Source organism: Amphiprion ocellaris, chromosome 24 (genome assembly GCF_022539595.1).
Source record: "Amphiprion ocellaris isolate individual 3 ecotype Okinawa chromosome 24, ASM2253959v1, whole genome shotgun sequence".
Classification (NCBI taxonomy): Eukaryota; Metazoa; Chordata; class Actinopteri; family Pomacentridae; genus Amphiprion; species Amphiprion ocellaris.
This window is the reverse complement of record NC_072789.1, coordinates 21,730,053-21,747,916: the sequence shown is the minus strand read 5'-3', so window position 1 is coordinate 21,747,916 and position 17,864 is coordinate 21,730,053. Positions and strand designations below refer to the sequence as shown.

Here is a 17,864-nt window from a genome sequence, read left to right as displayed (position 1 = left end):
GTTTCTTTTTTTCCCATTCAAACGTCAACATGTCAGTCTGCTGTCTCCACTGAGACGATAACAGGCTGTTTGATGCACAGCTTTCCTGTAAACCGTCTGCCTGCTGGGCAGTATAGTTCATTTCACTCTGTCTCTTTGTCTGCCTTTATGGACTGGTTATGTAATTAGTTACATGTCTTTTGTGTACATGTCAGTGATACAACATGAGACTGGAATCTTTAATATGATACATAGAAAATAATACTATCACTGTGGCTTTCATAAGTCTGACACATCTGTTTTATATCAGAGATGCAACATTGATTCATAACTTTGTTTCCAGTTTGCATTTTCCTTCTAAAAGATATTCAAGAGGCGTCTCTGTTTTGACTAAATGTGACTGTGTTGAGTAACTGTGCTGGCATTTTTTACAGACTTCATTTCTCTACGGGACGAGGCAGACAATGGAAGATGGTGTTTTGAGCAGGAGAGATCAGACTGTGAATGGAGTCAGGTCACAGTGTGATGATGATACAGTGAGAGTGGGCAGTAATGGCTGGAAATCCTGCAGGAGCACACCAGAAAAAACCCGAGGCACAGCGACTACAGTTTCTGTGGCTTCGTGTCGGCCTGAGGTCTGTGCTGTTTCCCTGCTAAAGATGAGGAGAAACATTTGGCATTTTGCTCCTGCAGTGCAGACGAGCAGCGAGGGAGACACTAAATGGCTGATGACAATATGTGATATAACACACTCTGAGTCAGACATGGAGCTGCTGCAACTTCCAAATGAAATGCCGGCTGTCTCGTTCCTCCGCTTTACCTACAATGAACCTTTGTCTATGGGCGCGTTGCCGTGGAAACAGAGAAACAGCAATACACCGTCAAAGTCAGGTGAAAACCTCATATATCTCTTTAATGCCAAACTTTTTAGCCATTTCTTGACCCTCTGAACCCACAAAGACAGGTTGTTTTTAGAGCTGCAGCTATCGATTATTTTAGCAATTGAGTATTAATCTAGTGATTAATCGAGTAATCGGATTCTGTGCTTGATGTTGCAGCATGAAAAGTGGAAGTGAGCTCACTATGCAACAGAAATAACCATCCTGGAGGAACATGGGCTGACATCTGCAGTGTATTGTACATATATAGTATAGTACATGGTTATTATACATATATAGTACAGGGGTATTGTACATATACATAGTATAGTACAGGTGTATTGTACATATATAGTAGAGGTCGACCGATAGGGGATTTTCAAAGGCCGATACCAATTTTTAAAAAAATTTTCAGCCGATGGCTGATATCTAAAGCCGATTGTAGAAGCCGATTTTTAAGGCCGATATCCCTTTTTTTTTTAAAGCACATCGATTACAAAAGGCAATTTAAACACTAAAAGTATATACATGTATATATTACAAATTAAATACACTAGTAGAACTCTAACATTTATTGAACACAAAAAGTGAAAAAGTACAATAACATAAAAAAATACTGAATCTGGTTAGTGCAAGTCATTTATTTTTGTCTCCTTTTTAAATAACACTTGCAGAATTGTGTGTTTGAAGCTTATAATTGGTTAATTTTCCCATTTGAACCACATATCACTGACCTCACCTACAGTTTACCTGAAGTCTTTGAATTTTTGTTGCCTATACCTTGGTTGCAGCTGACTCACTGAATGGCTTTGCTGATGCACAGGGGAGTACAGAATTATTTATTTTCACAGTATCTAGCGCCTGCTAATGGTTGACTTTTGGCAGATTCTAAATGAGACAATGAACCTGAAAATCACACGATTAGATGCTGTCAAAAAGTTGAAATTGTATCTGATGATACTATATATTTGTATAGTTTCAGGCTGTGGTCAGTGGGGTGTAATATTCTGGTGATTTTTACATAAAACAACTAGGACTGAAATGATTCCTCGAGTTATTTCAGTAATTTGATTCCTACAATTCCTTGAGGCAAAATTCTCTGAATTGAGGCCTCGTGGAAGGTGGTTATCAACTTACTTTAAGTCAGACTTTCTGCTTCAAACTCATCCACGCAAACAGGAGTGTTTAACGCAACATTTGACTCGTTTTTTGCACAAAATGAACCGATTGTGTTCAGCTGCTTCAGTCAACAGGTCGTTTTAATGGAGAACAGTGAGGAACATAAAAATTTATGACGGTGAAGAGCTGTAAGACAGGAATGCTGGTAGAAAACTGTTAAACGTGCATAATGTATTTATTTTACCAATCAATGCAGCCGATTATTTCGAACAGACAGCTGCACAATAAAACTATCAGACTTCATATATTCAAACATGATATTGTACTGAAGTGCATGTAGGTCTAACACTGTCTCAAAATGAAGGAAATCACTTTAATTTGTGGCCAAATCAAAGTGAAACTAAAGTGACTGATTGTTGACTGTAATAAATACTAATAAACTGATCAGTTTTCTTATTTGTGTTCTATCAGCTGCAGTACCAGCAGTTTAAATAGACCAAACATGAAAACATATTTGTGATTTCTGCATCACCAACTAAAAACATGTTTGTCAGTAAAAAATGAAAAATTCTACATTTGTTGTTGTAACCAAGAAGCCTTTATTGACTCAGCTGTGTCCAAAAGTCTTGCTAGAAAAATTCTGGGATTTTTCAGCTAAACACACCATTTTTTCAGCTTTAGTAACACTTGTGGGCACTTGGAAAAATGTCGCACATTAATTCCAGGTTATTATCTTTTGTTGTTGTACAATAAGTAATCAAAGAAATCTTTTTTTTTTCATAGCAACATAACTACAGAAGGTACTGTTTGGATTTTAAGGGTACTACGATTCTTCAAGTACAACCCTGTATTTTAATGATCCATAGCAAATTAAAATGGAAATAAGATTGTTTTAACTGTGTTTTTCATATAAATTCTTAAGAAGTACTCTGCAACAACACCGTTTTGAACAAATTACCATTATAGAAAATGATAATTAAAATGTAAAGTAAAAAAAAATATATAGCAAAATAAACAGAATTTTTTTTTCAACAAATCACTTTACAGACAATAATGTTGTGGTGATACAAGTGTTAATTGGAATAATCCGATATGAAATAAACCATTATGATTCTGTATGATTTAACTGTTCAGTATTATATAAGAATTAAACGCTTCACCTTCAACATATACTAAGCAAATTTAAGTGCATCGTGTTAATAAAACCTGTTTTACGCTTCACTTTTAAATAAAAAAAAAAATCAATGCAGAACTTTATCTGTGAGTTAAAGAAACTGTGAAAATTAAGAAAAACAGTGTTTGTCTGTATCCGCAGACGAGATGGTGCTGTGATTATTTCAGACTGAATCTATGAATGCAGCTAAAGGTAAACAATCGTGTGGCATATGCTCATTTTGAATATTTTTAGCGAGGAATAAAAGAGCTAGGCAGTCAAACTGTGTATTTCTCTGCCTGTATGGGTGTCTGGACGCAGCTTTTTCTAAATATTTTGACAGTTTACTCATGTTTTGTGCAACAATCACTCTCTGCATCAACTCTACTGTTGCCCTAATTACTGTGTCATTTTGCACAGAAGACATTTTTGAATTCTCTCCATTTCTTGTCATGCTTCTGCCGCTTCCATGGAGGGACAGGACTTTATACTGCAGTGAAAAAATTAGCTCACAGTGAGTAAAAACGTGACAGGAGGATAAAACGGTAAACAGTAAGACCTAATTTATCACACAAAGAAAGCACTCCAGCCTAACTGTCATATCAGGTAAGATTATCAGAGATTTGGGTTTATCGCAGTCATGCTGATCAGAAAGAAACAACAAACTGCAGCACAGAAATGCCAAGGACAAATCTGACGTCCATAAGCCACACTGTACACTAAAAATTAGAGCACGATGGCGAATAAGTGGCTGTAACTGACCTCAGAGACCTGAAAATAATTTTCATTTCTTTATTTGGACGGGACAGTGCAAATTAATAAACGTACAATCTCTTAAGTTTAGACAAAGTTGCAGTAAATAAGCTGGATTTAGCACATGGCTACTTTCCATCTGTTGTCCCAAACATTAAAGAAAAACAGAGAGGGTTACAGACATATAAAAACAATATAGCAAAACAAAGACAATGATGATTAATTAATTGTGGCTGGGTTAAACCTACCCTAAAGCACTGCTATTTTAGTAAAGCGATGTCTAGGCAGAGCCTGTCATAATGTGCTTATAGTAAAAGTGCCTGTTTTTAAAGTGCCTGATGTTCTCAGTGTTCACATTGTTAATCACCCATGCATTATACTGTCTCTTAAAACTGACAAAGGTGGCGCTTTCTCTGATAGCTATAGGTAGAGAATTCCAGTTTGTGCAACCTTTAATAGATAAGACATTCTGTGCAAAGGAGGACTAAATTTTACTTCATTACCTCTTGTGGCTAACCTTGCATCAGTAAAACCATTTTTCTTTTTGATAAAATCCCCCAGGGGTCGTGAGGCCATCCCATTCACAGACTTATATATTAAGCAAGCACTTTTAAATGACTTGAAATTCTCACGGCTTAGGAATTGATATTTCTTTAAGATTGCACAATGATGAAATGATTGTGGCTTTTTGTCAAACACCTTGACGGCTTTTTTATCAAGCTGTTCAATGGGTTTTAGAGCAGCAACGGTATCAAGCAACCAGGTTGTGAAGCAGTGTTTGATGTGAGACAGGATCATGCAGTGGAGCTAGGATTTAGCGGCTTCTGTTGTAATGAAATGGTAAATTTGTTTCAAATTTTGTATATTAAATTTTATTACTTTTTTGATGTGTTTTTTAAAACTGAGGTTGGAGTGCATGAAAATGACCTGAAAATAGAACTTCACATCAGGAAAACACAGGGAGAAGCAGCTCTAGCTTTTAATGAGATACGAGGAGCCTTCCTGCATGACAGCGTGTTAAACCGGTGTACCATTTCACGAACATCATCCCTACATTGTGTTTGAACACATACATGGAAAAACAGGATGAGCACTTATCTCCAAGCACTCAATGCTGGTGTTATAAATCATAGGGCCGCTTCTTCTGTATTTCCAAACACCACAGTGGTAATCAGAAACCAAGCAGGGACAAAGGCAACCACAAGTAGTGGCCATTACTGCAATGACTTTAGAGAATAATGTACTGCAAAGTGATATTTACCCCTCCTCTGGAAACTGGGTCATCCCTGACTCCACCTGCTCTGTTTCTGGGGCTTCAGGAAAACAACAACGCTGCACGCAACTCTTGAACTTCCTGATTTGCTGACAGGATGCAAGTCAACAGATTTGCACAGAGCAGACACACAATACCCGGAATATTTATGCAGGGGTGCAGTCTGTGTTGCCTTGGAGTGATGCTCTCCGGGTCACACAGGCCACTGTGGCAGCAAATAAATCTAATGGCGCAAGAGAGTTGCCTCATGATTTCAATGACAATTAAAAGAACAGCGGGCAGATAAAGACCTTTTGCTGGTTTGTTTTAGGCAGCTAAATCCCTCTCATCAGACAAAATGGCTAGGCAAATTGGATTTTTAAGCGGGGCACATAAGCTCGGAGCTTTTTCACAACAGCACAGGATGAATGCTGTTGCCTGCAGCACACCTTCCCTGACATTAGGCTCAGGCTTTGTTGCTCACATGTAGCTTAATGGATATTACTGAGCGAGCGGTCTCCTATAAAGTCGCCGCGTGACATCATAAATCGCAATGCATGTTAAGTCTTGCTGCGAAACATGACTATTACTATTAATGAAAAAGGTCTTAGAGATGCTGTGTCATCACTCTGCAGGGCTGGATATCAATTCTATCACCGCAGCGCATCCGTCAGCATCACTTTTACACTGTTCATTGTAAAATAAAAGAAAATAAAGAGTGAATAAATGGGACCAGTGTTAACAACTTGGCAACGTCTGAGACTCCCAAGATGTTGAGGAATGTTCTGTCGGCCAAATCGTGATACAAAACAAGTTTTTGATCTCATATGTAGATTCAGAAGCATAATATTGAATGAAAAAGCTGTTGGATGAGTCCAAAATAAGCCAGCAGATTTGAAATTTATGTTTTTTTTTACCCCCAAATCATCACCATTAACCAAAGCAAGAGACTTAAAACCAGACAAAATTGCTGAATATTCAAATTTTGTTGTGGTTTTCTGACAAAAACAACCAAAAATAAGCTAAAAATTTTAATATTTCATCAAATCACTTTATTTTACATGAACATTCCACATTTGTATTGATCCAATTCTGGAAAAGAAAACACAAAATTCTGCATCCTCAGTTCAACCAGGAAACCATTAATGGCTCACCTGACAAAAATTCTGAGACTTTGCAGCTAAGCTGGGCTGAACTGCAGGCTGTGTTTACATAGAGTAGATAGGAGAAGAATGAAATTCAATGAATGATGTACGGTGCTGTGAAAAAGTATTTGCCCCCTTCTTGAATTCTTATTTTCTGGAAAATTTTCCTCACTTATCTGTTGATAACCAAAGCAAATACTAAATGCAGTTTTTAAATGATTTAATGTTTGAAGGGAAAAAAGCTTTCCAAGGCCTACCTGGCTCTATGTGAAAAAGTAAATACCCCCTTTGTTAAATCATGAATTAACTGTGGCTTAGCACATTTTTTGGAAAGCAAGTTCAATTTCACTGACCACATCCAAGCCTGATTACCCCCAGACCTGTTCAATCAAGAAATTAAAGAGGGGAAAACATGCAAAAGAAAAACAGAATTTGAGAAGGGAGCAAATACTTTTTCACAGCACTGCAAGTAGTAGTAAATGTATATCTATGGTATGTAAAGCCAGTTTTTCCAGTGTTGATAACACAAGTGATGTGCATGTTCTTGCATCGATTTCTGTGTTCTCTCCTAGTCATGGTTGTACTATTTCCTTAGAGGTGCAGGGCTTTATATTGCAGTGAAAATGGGCCTGCACCTACCATGCATGTCTTAAAACTGTAGGAAGAAGCCAGAGCACCACAGGAAACCCACGCAAGCACAGAAAGAACATTTATCCAGCAGGTGCCTCCTATATTACATCTCTTATAGGCACATTAGCAGGCTTTAACTACTTTCCGTTGCACGGATGGGTCCTGGCACAGCATCAAATCCCAGATTTCAGATTTACAGCGTTTCTCACCCGACCACACAAGAAGTAGTGTTCTGTTTTTAAAAACATAGGAGTCGTGTACACTCAGTGATAATCATGCCACTGCAAGAAACAGCGCGCACATTCTTTTCCACCAGTTTATAGAGCCATTCTTGTGCTTGATTCTGTTTTATGAATCTCAATTAAAGTCGAGTCATCCCTACTCCCACAATTATCCATAAATGGATGTAGAAACTCTTACTACATACGGCTATTTATAGCACCAGGGCTACTATAAAGTGCCTCGAAAAGTTAACGTAGAGCCCTGTTAAACCCCGTTATCTCTACTTTCATGAGCTTTTTCAGAGTCATTATGTTTTTTTAATTTACTATTGTGCTCTTATTTAGATAAAACTTGATTTTCGTAACAGTTTGTGAGATTTTTGTGTCTTTTTTGCCTGTTTATTTGGGAATTAGCATCTCTCATTAAAGAACTTCCGTCAGCTGCTAATGGAAGCTGGACACTCGCACACAGCTATTCCTAAAAAGCCTGACGCACACAGCAGATAAGAAAGTCAATGTGTTCCGAGGTTTAACTGAAAAGAACCTACTGCATGGACAAATGAACTGCAACTGGAACGTCAATCAAGCATGCCAAAAATACCCAACATAAGTCAAACCTGTGCGCTCAAACAATGGTTGAACAATCATCGGTATTTCAACACCGTCATACTGTCATTAGTAGAGATCACCTCCAATGGCCTCCATGCAGATGATGGCGACATTATGTGACCCATAATAAAGCCAATTTTCCCAACACAACTGCTGTCATCAACTCTGTATTTTTGCTCACCTTGTCATAAAATATCGATTCTATCTGCCCAGCTCCAGCTTGGTAATGAGTGCTGGTTTAGGTGGGAGTCAAATTTCACACTGTTCCCAACATCTGATGACTGAAACAAGAAGAACTGTCTGATTAATTTGACTGCATTGAAACACAAATGACAAAGGGGAAAGTGATGCTGCAGGGAGACTGAAAACAGGGTTTAGATCAGACCACCCTCATTCCTTCTCTTTTTCCCCCCAATTAAAGACCAGTTGAATTGTATCCAAGTTGACGTATTAACAAATGAAACGCATTAATAAAAATGTATTTCAAGTCAGCTGTCAATAATTACAGATAATATTTACATGCTATAAAATGAACTGTGCGATTTAAAGACAAAACTGACCCAGTGTGTAAACATGATAGATGGGAAAAGAGCTGAACTACAAAGCAACACCACTAGGCTAAATAAAAATCCCAATCTGAGATAATGGGTATCACAACTTGCTTTGTCAACCCAGGTTTTCTTTATCTGACTCCTACAAAAGGAGGAACAGGTTGTTATCATGGTGAGCTTTGAAGAATATAGTTAGGGCAAATGACAAAGGAACTGAATTCAATTCAAATTTCAAAACTGACAGCTGCAGATTAGAGCTCTGAAACTTTACATACCTAAACATGATACTCATCAAGTGCCTTTAGTTTCGAGGCTGTCCAATAATAAAGGATACTTTAGCTTTTGGCCAAATCAAACCAAAGTTCTTACGGGTTAAAAGACATCCATCTTCATGACATCAATAATCTCACTTTGTGGTACACTGGGGATCAAATGAAGCATTAAAAACATTGTTCAAAATTGACTTTTGTTTCACTCAGTTCTTACTATGGGGCCTGTACTTTGAATTTAGCAAATCTAAACTATTATTTTTAAATTTTTCAAACTGTTTAACTCCTGAGTTTAGCTAAATTCAGAGTATCGCTTTAAAATTCAACAACTTGTAGAAGGTGTGTGCTGCCATCATTTTTTATTTGTTACTGAATAAAAATACAATGTTCGACATGCAAGGCGTGTTCTTGGAATGAATGATTCTTACTTTTACAATGAAGAGTCATAAAAAGTCCTGATTGAGTAAGTTCCTGCGTAATCTCATGATGTTGTGACTCAAAGTTTTAGCATTCAGAAACGTCAAACAAATAACGTCAAACGCCCTAAAGGCAGGATTCTGTCTGAACACGGTGAACCTGTGAACACTGCTGCACTCACTGGCCAGTGTCTAACATATGAAACATGACCTCAGGCTGAATTTGGTTAATATCTGATCTATCAAGCAGTGCACTTTGGGAAACCGTTTCACTGCAGTTTCACTCACAGTTTCTGTTAGAAGTCTCCTTGACTACTCAGCAAAGCAGAGAAAGAAGATATAAAAAAGCATTCCTGACAGGTTATTATATGGTTTGGATGCACTAAATGTTAATGTTTGAGCTCTGAACACTGTATACAGCTGCCACTCGTTACCTGGCTTTGTGTAAAACCTGAGAAATTACATACATGAGTTTAAATGTCTGCATGAGATAATAGCACGTTTTCTCTCGCTGTAATGACTGTTGATGTAAATCTAGTTTTGTTGCATTGAAAAGAAAATAGCTACCCTTGAGTACTTTGTATGCTTTAATTCTGTACGTCTGTAGCATCTTTTTAGACAAAAAATCTATGGGAGTGTTGTTCAAATTATGGCGGAACAACCTTAGTCTGCAGCAGCAGGGTTTATATAAAGTAAATCTACCAAAAGGAAAAATGATAAAGGATGAAGTAGGTCAGCTGGAACTGGCTGACATGCAGATAAAGTAGTGAATATCCTGATAGGAGACGAGGTGACTCCCTGTTCTTGTTAATGTGGTAGGGCTGGGAAACTCTTATCACAACAAGCTGTTTATCGCAGTACATTTGATTTTAATACGTCTGTACATGATGCTGGTCCCAATCAAAGACAGTCTGAGACACTTCTGGACCAGACTTCTTGATGATCGGCTGGATTCTGGCTCTGTGTGTTTATTGAAAATGTGACATGTGATATACTGCAGATTACATGTTGCTTTATCATCTGTCAAAGTTGACCCACATTTCTGAAATGATGCATCTATTCCAGCATGTTTGGTTGTTTATCTTTCAGGCCTGCACTCCTTCACGCAATCATTCAAGCAACTATCAAACTATAGCAACAGGTAGCTGCATAACCTGAAAACACATTGTAAGGTGCTGTAGTTTGATTATTATCATCACACATGGGGAAAACTTTCAGTGTTTAAGAAAACATAAATAACTTAGATTTTAGCACCAGCTGCTATTACTTTTTCGTTGCTTATTAGTGCATTATTATGTATTATACATTACTTCATGGAATATTTTATTTATCAAAATCTTGAGAGCAATATTTACCCCTCAATCATGTATTTTTGTGGCATTCTAATTTCTGACACTGGCTTTGGGTTGCCCACGTTTAGCTTTTTTCAAATTTATTTATTACTTTTTGCTATATTTTTCCTGTTATATCCATAATTTTTTAAATCAGTTTTTAGTATTTAGCATTAGCTTTCATGTAGTGATTACATTTTCAACATCTATCAACTGTCATAACCAGAATGTTTTACTTAGTTCACGATGCACGTTTTGTTGTTAGGCCACTATTTTAACCACTGGATCAAAATGTTTAGCTCTGTCAACATTAATTTATTACTGTCATCTGACTATTTCAATAATTTTTTTTACTTTTAGCCATCTATTTAAAACATGTTTTCTCTACGTTCAGTTCAGATCTCTAATTCAGTAATTTCTTCATACACTTACTGAATTATTTGAGAAGTTTATTTATTACTATAATATAAATATCTGTAATAATCATGTATGTATTTTAACTAAAAGTCTCTGCTCATGTCTTAAATAGTCTTCACTCCTTCTCAATCCCAAATTTGACATTCAACCAACTCAATATGTGGAGTACAACTCTATGATCTTTCCAAGTATCCACGAAAACTACAAAATTAGCCCTGGAGTAAAAATAAGGTCTTGATTAAACACAAGTACAGCTAGGGAAGTGTAGTTTTTGTTGGTATATTGCATTCTATTCTACAAAGACTGGTATCTACAGACTTGCAAGACTTAGACAAGTGACTAAATCTACAGACCTTTGCATATACTCACTGCCATTGAAAGAAAAACACTGGTATTGTACCTCGTGGGAAAATTTGTGACGTAATGTGTTTTGCGAAACTCCCCTTTCCATTTTTTTTCTGGTCTGGAATTTGCCTCGGGTATTGTTTCGCATGCAGTTGGAATAAACAAGTTAGCAAACAACCTGCTCAGTGAACAAACTAGCTTAGCTCGTTCAACTCTTGCAACTGTGGAACATAAAGTATGCATGTGTCATTTATGTGTCCTCACTTAACTCTCACAATGCGATATTTGTACTCTTTGCACACTGCAATGCTTGATACAAAAATTCCATAAACCTAGATTGCACAAACCAATAAAATCAGCATCTCCCACTGCTACAGTTGAGTTTTCATGCATTTGTAATGACATGCATGATCACTTAGGGGCATATTCCATATTACATAGGACGGAAATGAAGCTGGGTGGAAATAAGGCAATACAAACCCCAAAATTTGAGTCAATGCAGCGAGTACAATACAAAACCAGCACTGTGCATGCTTGGCAGTGGAGTTTATGTGCAGAATATGTAGATGCAAACCTACAGTGCATGTGTGGAAGTGGAATTACACTGGAAAAGTAGCATAAAAACAACCACATGTCTGCAGCTATCCTTTTGCACGTCCACAAAAGAGTAACATCAAGGCTTGACATACATTTTGCCATGTCCATGAGAGTCAGGTCACCAATATTTAAGTCTACATGGACTGGACGCACAGTTGAGAATGCAGTAAAGTGGATTCACTGGTCACAGAAACTGATCCACTGAATGGAACAAAGTCTTTAAAGTGGACTAGAACAGAAATAATAACAACTCTGGGTCAGTGGTGTCTGCAGCTTTATGTGTACTCAAACCAGTATGAGGTTTAACCCCAGCTAGGAATCACTCCTGAAGCTTAGAGAGAAATACTGCATATAATACACTTGAAACAACAAATCATAATTGGCCAAAACAGGTTCAGACATGCTTACCAACTGTGGCAACAGTCTCCAGGTCATCAAGGCTGTATATCCGGTTATTTGGTGATGCTTCTCCAGCTGAACTGCTGGCGTTGCCTTTACTTTCTTTCTGGGTCTCACTGTTGACTCCGACTTTTGCTTTGGAAGACGCCATTTCTTAGTTTTGGGACTAGCTTGACTATTGGGGTGTATAAATATCCAGCTGGACGCCTGCAGAGTTCACATCATACATTTCTGGACGGAGACAGTCGCCAGGTCTTTGTCTAGCTTTGACAGCGCACGTCGGATACTGGTGACAGAAGCTTTCCACATTAGAGGATGAAATTTAAATAAAAGTAGCTAACGTTTATCTTAGCAAGTTCAATGACAGGGGAGAAAATTAAGATACCGACACGAGTGAGACAAAGAAGCCGGACACAGGTGCACTGGCATTAGGCGTTAGCGGCTAGCAGCTAGCAGCTAACATGGTGTGCTCATGAGAGAGGCCCCGCAAAACTGAAAGAACAAATATCTGAATTTTAAAATCCCGCTAACTAGATGAATTCCGAGGATTTTCTGACCCGAGTTTACTGCTTTGCCCCATTATTTGCTCAGCTACAACAGCAGACCTCACCCAGCAGCTCCTCTTCTGTCCACATCAACCAGGAACAAATATTGCATCGCTGCTCAAGTAACTGCCGGTCAAGACTTTCAAAATAAGAGCAAACGCTAACCAACTAGGCGACTTAACCAACTTCCTCGAGAGAATAGCAGCGTTTTCTCTTAAGATAAGTCTGTTCTAGTCGAAATTAAAGTAGCACTATTGTTTTAAAGCAGTAGACCGAACAGTTTAAAAAGAAATCCAAATACGTTTAGTGTTTTACTCGTAAATTTCCTGTACGTGCTGTTTGACTGCAGCTCTGGTACCTTGACACTAAATGAAGAAAGAAGCTGCATGTTGACAAAACGCAGCCAATGAAAACGAAGCTGTCTCTGGACGTTAACCAATCACGGATGAGCAAGAGCGTGGCCATAAAGACAGGTGTGGTGAACTCAAGCACCCAGAGGTGAAATAAAAGAAGGAGAAAGCCATTAGTGACATAAAATATGTCAAATAACACATTCATAATAAGAAAAATCAATAGCAAGCATATTATTTTAAATATACCTTGGCTACAAATATACTTTGACTACAAGTTACTCTCAAAAAAAGACTAAGCATGCGTGGTTGCCACTAAGATGTATTTTTCTGTTAATTTGTATACGTTATTATTTGTTATATCTAAAAGCAAAATTATAATTTCTTCAAAGTTTATTTTATTCTATATTGCAGTTGTTCTCTGACTTTGATTTTTTTTTTCATCCATGCTTGCTCTGTTTTTGGACAACAGGAACAAAACATTTTTAAAAAATAGTCCTCCCATACTCTTGAAGTCTTGTTTCTTCTGACCTTTTGCATGCAAAAAATAATCTATAAGTTCAATATAAGCACGGTAAATTATAGAAATAAAATAAAGAATGCTGGCAAATATACTGAGGTCGTACCTGAATACCAGACATAAAAATGAAATATTGCACCTGAAAAATGAGATGAAAATGAACTATTGCACATTATCAAGTTGAGCCTACCTAATAAAGTCCAACATTCACACACCTTCTTGCTCTGCGTGTGTGCACAAAGAAAGAAATATGCATATTCTTTTCATCGGATTCATAAAGGTGCAGACACACAAGCCTCATTTTCACTCCCGCAGAAAGCCATAAATGGATGTAGAAATGACAAAGTCAGGTCCATTTGCTATCGAAAATACATTTCGTGTTGTGCTATATCAAAGAAAAAGTCATCATTTGTAGATGGTTAAAATTACATTCTAAAGTGAGTGTTTAATCAGCTTTTTTTTTACTGATTTGGGTGTAGATTTCAGCAATAATAACACCAAACTGTGTGGTCATTTGCTTGTTTCAATCCAGTATTGCCCTCAATAACCCCAAATGAGTGTGAGTCTCCTTTAAATAGCCCATGGCTATGTAGGCTATACTTACACAGGAGGTTAAAGTTCTCAGAGGGGCAAAAGAGGAAATTCAAGACACGTGTGCCACTGACATAGACTTAAAATACTCAATACTGAGTCAGCTGCCAACAAGGTTCAGTTCCCTTCCTTCAGTCGGAGCTGGCAGAGGAGAGCTCAAGTCCTGGCTGGACGCTGTGACAGTTATTTATTTAAATATGGCTCGAGGTGCAGCATCTGTGCTCGCTTTGAACTCCTGTCTGCTGTACAAATGTGTATTTTTAGTCTCCTCCAGTATGGCATTAGTCCTCCACCGGCTAAATCGGGGTAATTCTGCATAACAGAGCTGTTTGAATGAGGGCACATTCATTATAATCACATGTAATTCAGATTTCCTGATTTGCGCATTCAGTTGCTTCATAGTTTTAAAGTTTTCTGACCACATTAGCAATGCAAAGCAGAGCGACGGTTATTAGTATTCATGCCGCAGCCTGGGTTTCTTTTTTTTTTTTTTTTGTCAGACTGTCTGCAGCATGAATGGAATAGTGATACGTTTGATTTAGACAGAGGTGGCCTAACATTTGCACATGCGTCCTCAAGCTGTGAAACTATTTGGCACTCCATGCTACTGCAGCAGCCCCTTTTGAAGCCGCCTGTCAAACATTAAAGGAAAGAGGAGGGAGGCTTTTAGGACGATCTCTGGCTGAAAGATAAGGCTTTGTCGAGTGCCTTGGATTCACCTGATGGGATTGAAGGCGTTATCTCAATGAGTGAGACTTTAAGTAATCACACCAACAAAGAATACGCTCAGTGATATCAGACAGTGATCTGCTGCCAATGAGAGTTTAATAAAAATGGCGTTTTTGATCATAAAGAGGAGGAATTTCAGTACTTAATTCTTGCATGACACTTATTTCAATGAGAAAATACATATACACTATTGTTCAAAAGTCTGGGGTCACTCAGAAATTTTTGAAAGAAAAGCTGTGTTTTCAGTGAAGATAACATTAATCAGAAATACAGTGTAGACATTGTTAATGTGATATATGACTTTTTTAGCTGGAAATGGCTGGTTTTTAATGGAATATCTATATAGGGGTACAGAGGAACATTTCCAGCAACCATCACTCCTGTGTTCTAATGCTACATTGTGTTAGCTTATTGTGTTGAAAGGCTAATTGATGATTAGAAAACTCTTGTGCAATTATGTTAGCACATGAATGAAAGTGTGAGTTTTCATGGAAAACATGAAATTGTCTGAGTGACCCCAAATTTTTGAACTGTAGTGTATATAATATACCACAGTGAGTACACCTCTGTGGAATATCATTTCACTGTGAATTTATTCCAAATTGCATCACCCCACAATAATTACTCCGACAAGGAACACAGCGGAGTGAAGTGACGATCGGCGTACCTTTGTCCATCTGTTTGTCTGTCTGTTAGCAACATTACTCAAAAATGGACTAATGGATTTGGATGAAATTTTCAGGAAAGGTTAGAAACGACACAAGGACCAAGTGATTAGATTTTCACAGTGATACATGCTATTGTCTGGATCCACAGATTTGTTAAAGATTTCTGTACCACTGCGAGATAGCGGCATGACATCGCTGTACTGATGATCACATGATTGCGATCCTATTACAAATCGACTGCTCCGGACTTCTCGAGATTTATCCATCAGTAATAATACAAGGAACAACTGATTAAATTGTGGGGATGTTTCGGAGTCCCATCAATTCCCGCCGCCTACTACATATTTATGTCACACAATTTGGCATCTGTACATAACATACACATGCATAACACACACACCTGTGCTCAGCGCTGGGTCATTTTGTTTGAGGGTACAACTATATTAAATGGCCACATTCTATGTTGCCGTGATTTCTGTCACAAATTTTTCGAGGTTTCAGCCGTTAGAAATGACACAGCTGAGCAGCCTTGGCGGAGTACTGCACTCTCTGAGTGCTTTTCTTGTTGTATTGGCGCTAATGTAAAATCGTAAAGCCTCCCTTTAAAATACTGCAAAGGTTTTCTGGAAGATTCAAGTCAGGTGACATACTTGGCCAGGTCCGAGCCATATCATCATACTGACACCTCCGTGCTTCACTGTCAGGACTATGTATTCATTGTGGTACTTCTGTTCGTGTTCATAGCAAACATGCTGGATTCTATCTGATCCAAACAAATTTATTTTAGTCTCATTTGATCAAAGAACATACATCAGGTTGATTATTTTATGTTCTTTTCTTGCAGTTTTGTGCCAAACAGCGAGGAAAAATTCTTTCTGGCTGCAGTAAATTGAGACTGATGTTACACAATGTCGTTCCGACTGTCTGAACTGTCACAGAAACTCAGATTTTCACTGAAAAAACCCTGTGTTTTGTGTTTTTCAGAGCTACATTGTGCAAATGCATCGCTGTCTGTCGTGTCATCTTAGGATGGCGAACGCAGTCCTGATTAGTGGTGCTATTGCGCTGCCTGATTACTGCTGCACCTGTGCCTTGACTGATTTTTGTTGGTCTAGACTGGATAAATGTTGTGTGAACATAAATGATACTATTTCATAATCACAATGCTTCATTTTATCAGCATGTTTTAAAGTCTTAAGTCAACACAAACCTGCAATATTCATGCTAGTTAATCCACAGTAGAGGCACACCTGAATTGTCTTCTTGTATCCCTTTCCATCTTTGTGAACTCACGCAATGTTTTTTTTCTCAGTTATATGCATTACTGAGACATTCAGAAATGCAAGATAAGTCTAAAATCCAGGGAGCGTCTCCTAGAAGCTGTCACATTTTCACTATTAAACTTATCATTCAGGTCTGTGCAGGATTGCAGCAACTGGGTTAACACGGGTTAAACCACACTTTTATTTCCACATAGCTGTGCATCCTCTTTGTCACACTTTGAAATCTGATAAAATTTGATATTCTAGACTGACGTTGGATAGGGAAGGTTTATTAGGATCATGCATATGCCTTTACATTTCATGTTAAACACTGTTTTTCCATGATGAATGGGTTGTTTTCACTCTCATGCAGACTTTTTTCACACCATCTGTTGCAGGACTCCTCGTTATTTATGACTACAGCTGCTTGTTCAGGCTTATTGTCCTGCTGCAGAATAAATGTGGTCCAATCAGATGCCACCTGGATAAAACCTGGACTCTAAAACCGTTATGGAGCTCTGCATGTTCAATTAGCTTTGCCAAAAACATTTCGTGGAAACCATAATTGTTGCTGGGATAATGTTTACCAAAAAAGACTTCTCGATTCTGAGAAATCTGACATTTCCGGATGGCATTTGGATCGAACAGCAGAATTCACATCTTGCATCATGTTTGTGTTGTTTGGTTTGTGCTGCTGAACTAAAGAAAACCTCTGAGCTGAGGTTTTCAGTTTCAATACAGCAAAATCAACTGGAAGAATAAATAATTACTTAATAAGCAACAGAGACAGACTTTGTTAATGAGACGCCGCTATTGAAAAGAATCTTTGTCTTTTGTGTTCATTTTACTCACAGCATTTATTTTTTAATGTGAAAATAAAAAAAGCGTGTTGTTCAGAATAATGATAATAATAAAGAATAACAATAATAATTATAATAACAAAAATTGCATGAACAATAATGATAACAATATAAATATAATATTAATATAATAAAATAAATAAATATAATAATCAGATATTAGATATTATCTGATTATTATATGTATTACTAGAAGAAATCTAAAATGCAAGCCCTACCAAAGCTTAAGAGGTACATTTTTTTTCTTTAAGTAATTTACTGTTATTTTACAGATT

General features: G+C 37.6%; 1 protein-coding gene across 1 annotated transcript in view; it reads right to left on the bottom strand.

Annotated features, from left to right (window-relative positions):
- prkx (protein kinase X-linked) overlaps positions 1 to 12,720 on the bottom strand; it is a 61,037-nt gene extending 48,317 nt beyond the window's left edge. Inside the window, exon 1 of the mRNA XM_023290372.3 lies at positions 12,074 to 12,720. Within this exon, the coding sequence (XP_023146140.1) occupies positions 12,074 to 12,215 (142 nt within the window). The 5' untranslated portion in view covers positions 12,216 to 12,720. The remainder of the gene's footprint in view (positions 1 to 12,073) is intronic.
- Positions 12,721 to 17,864: the final 5,144 nt, after the last annotated feature.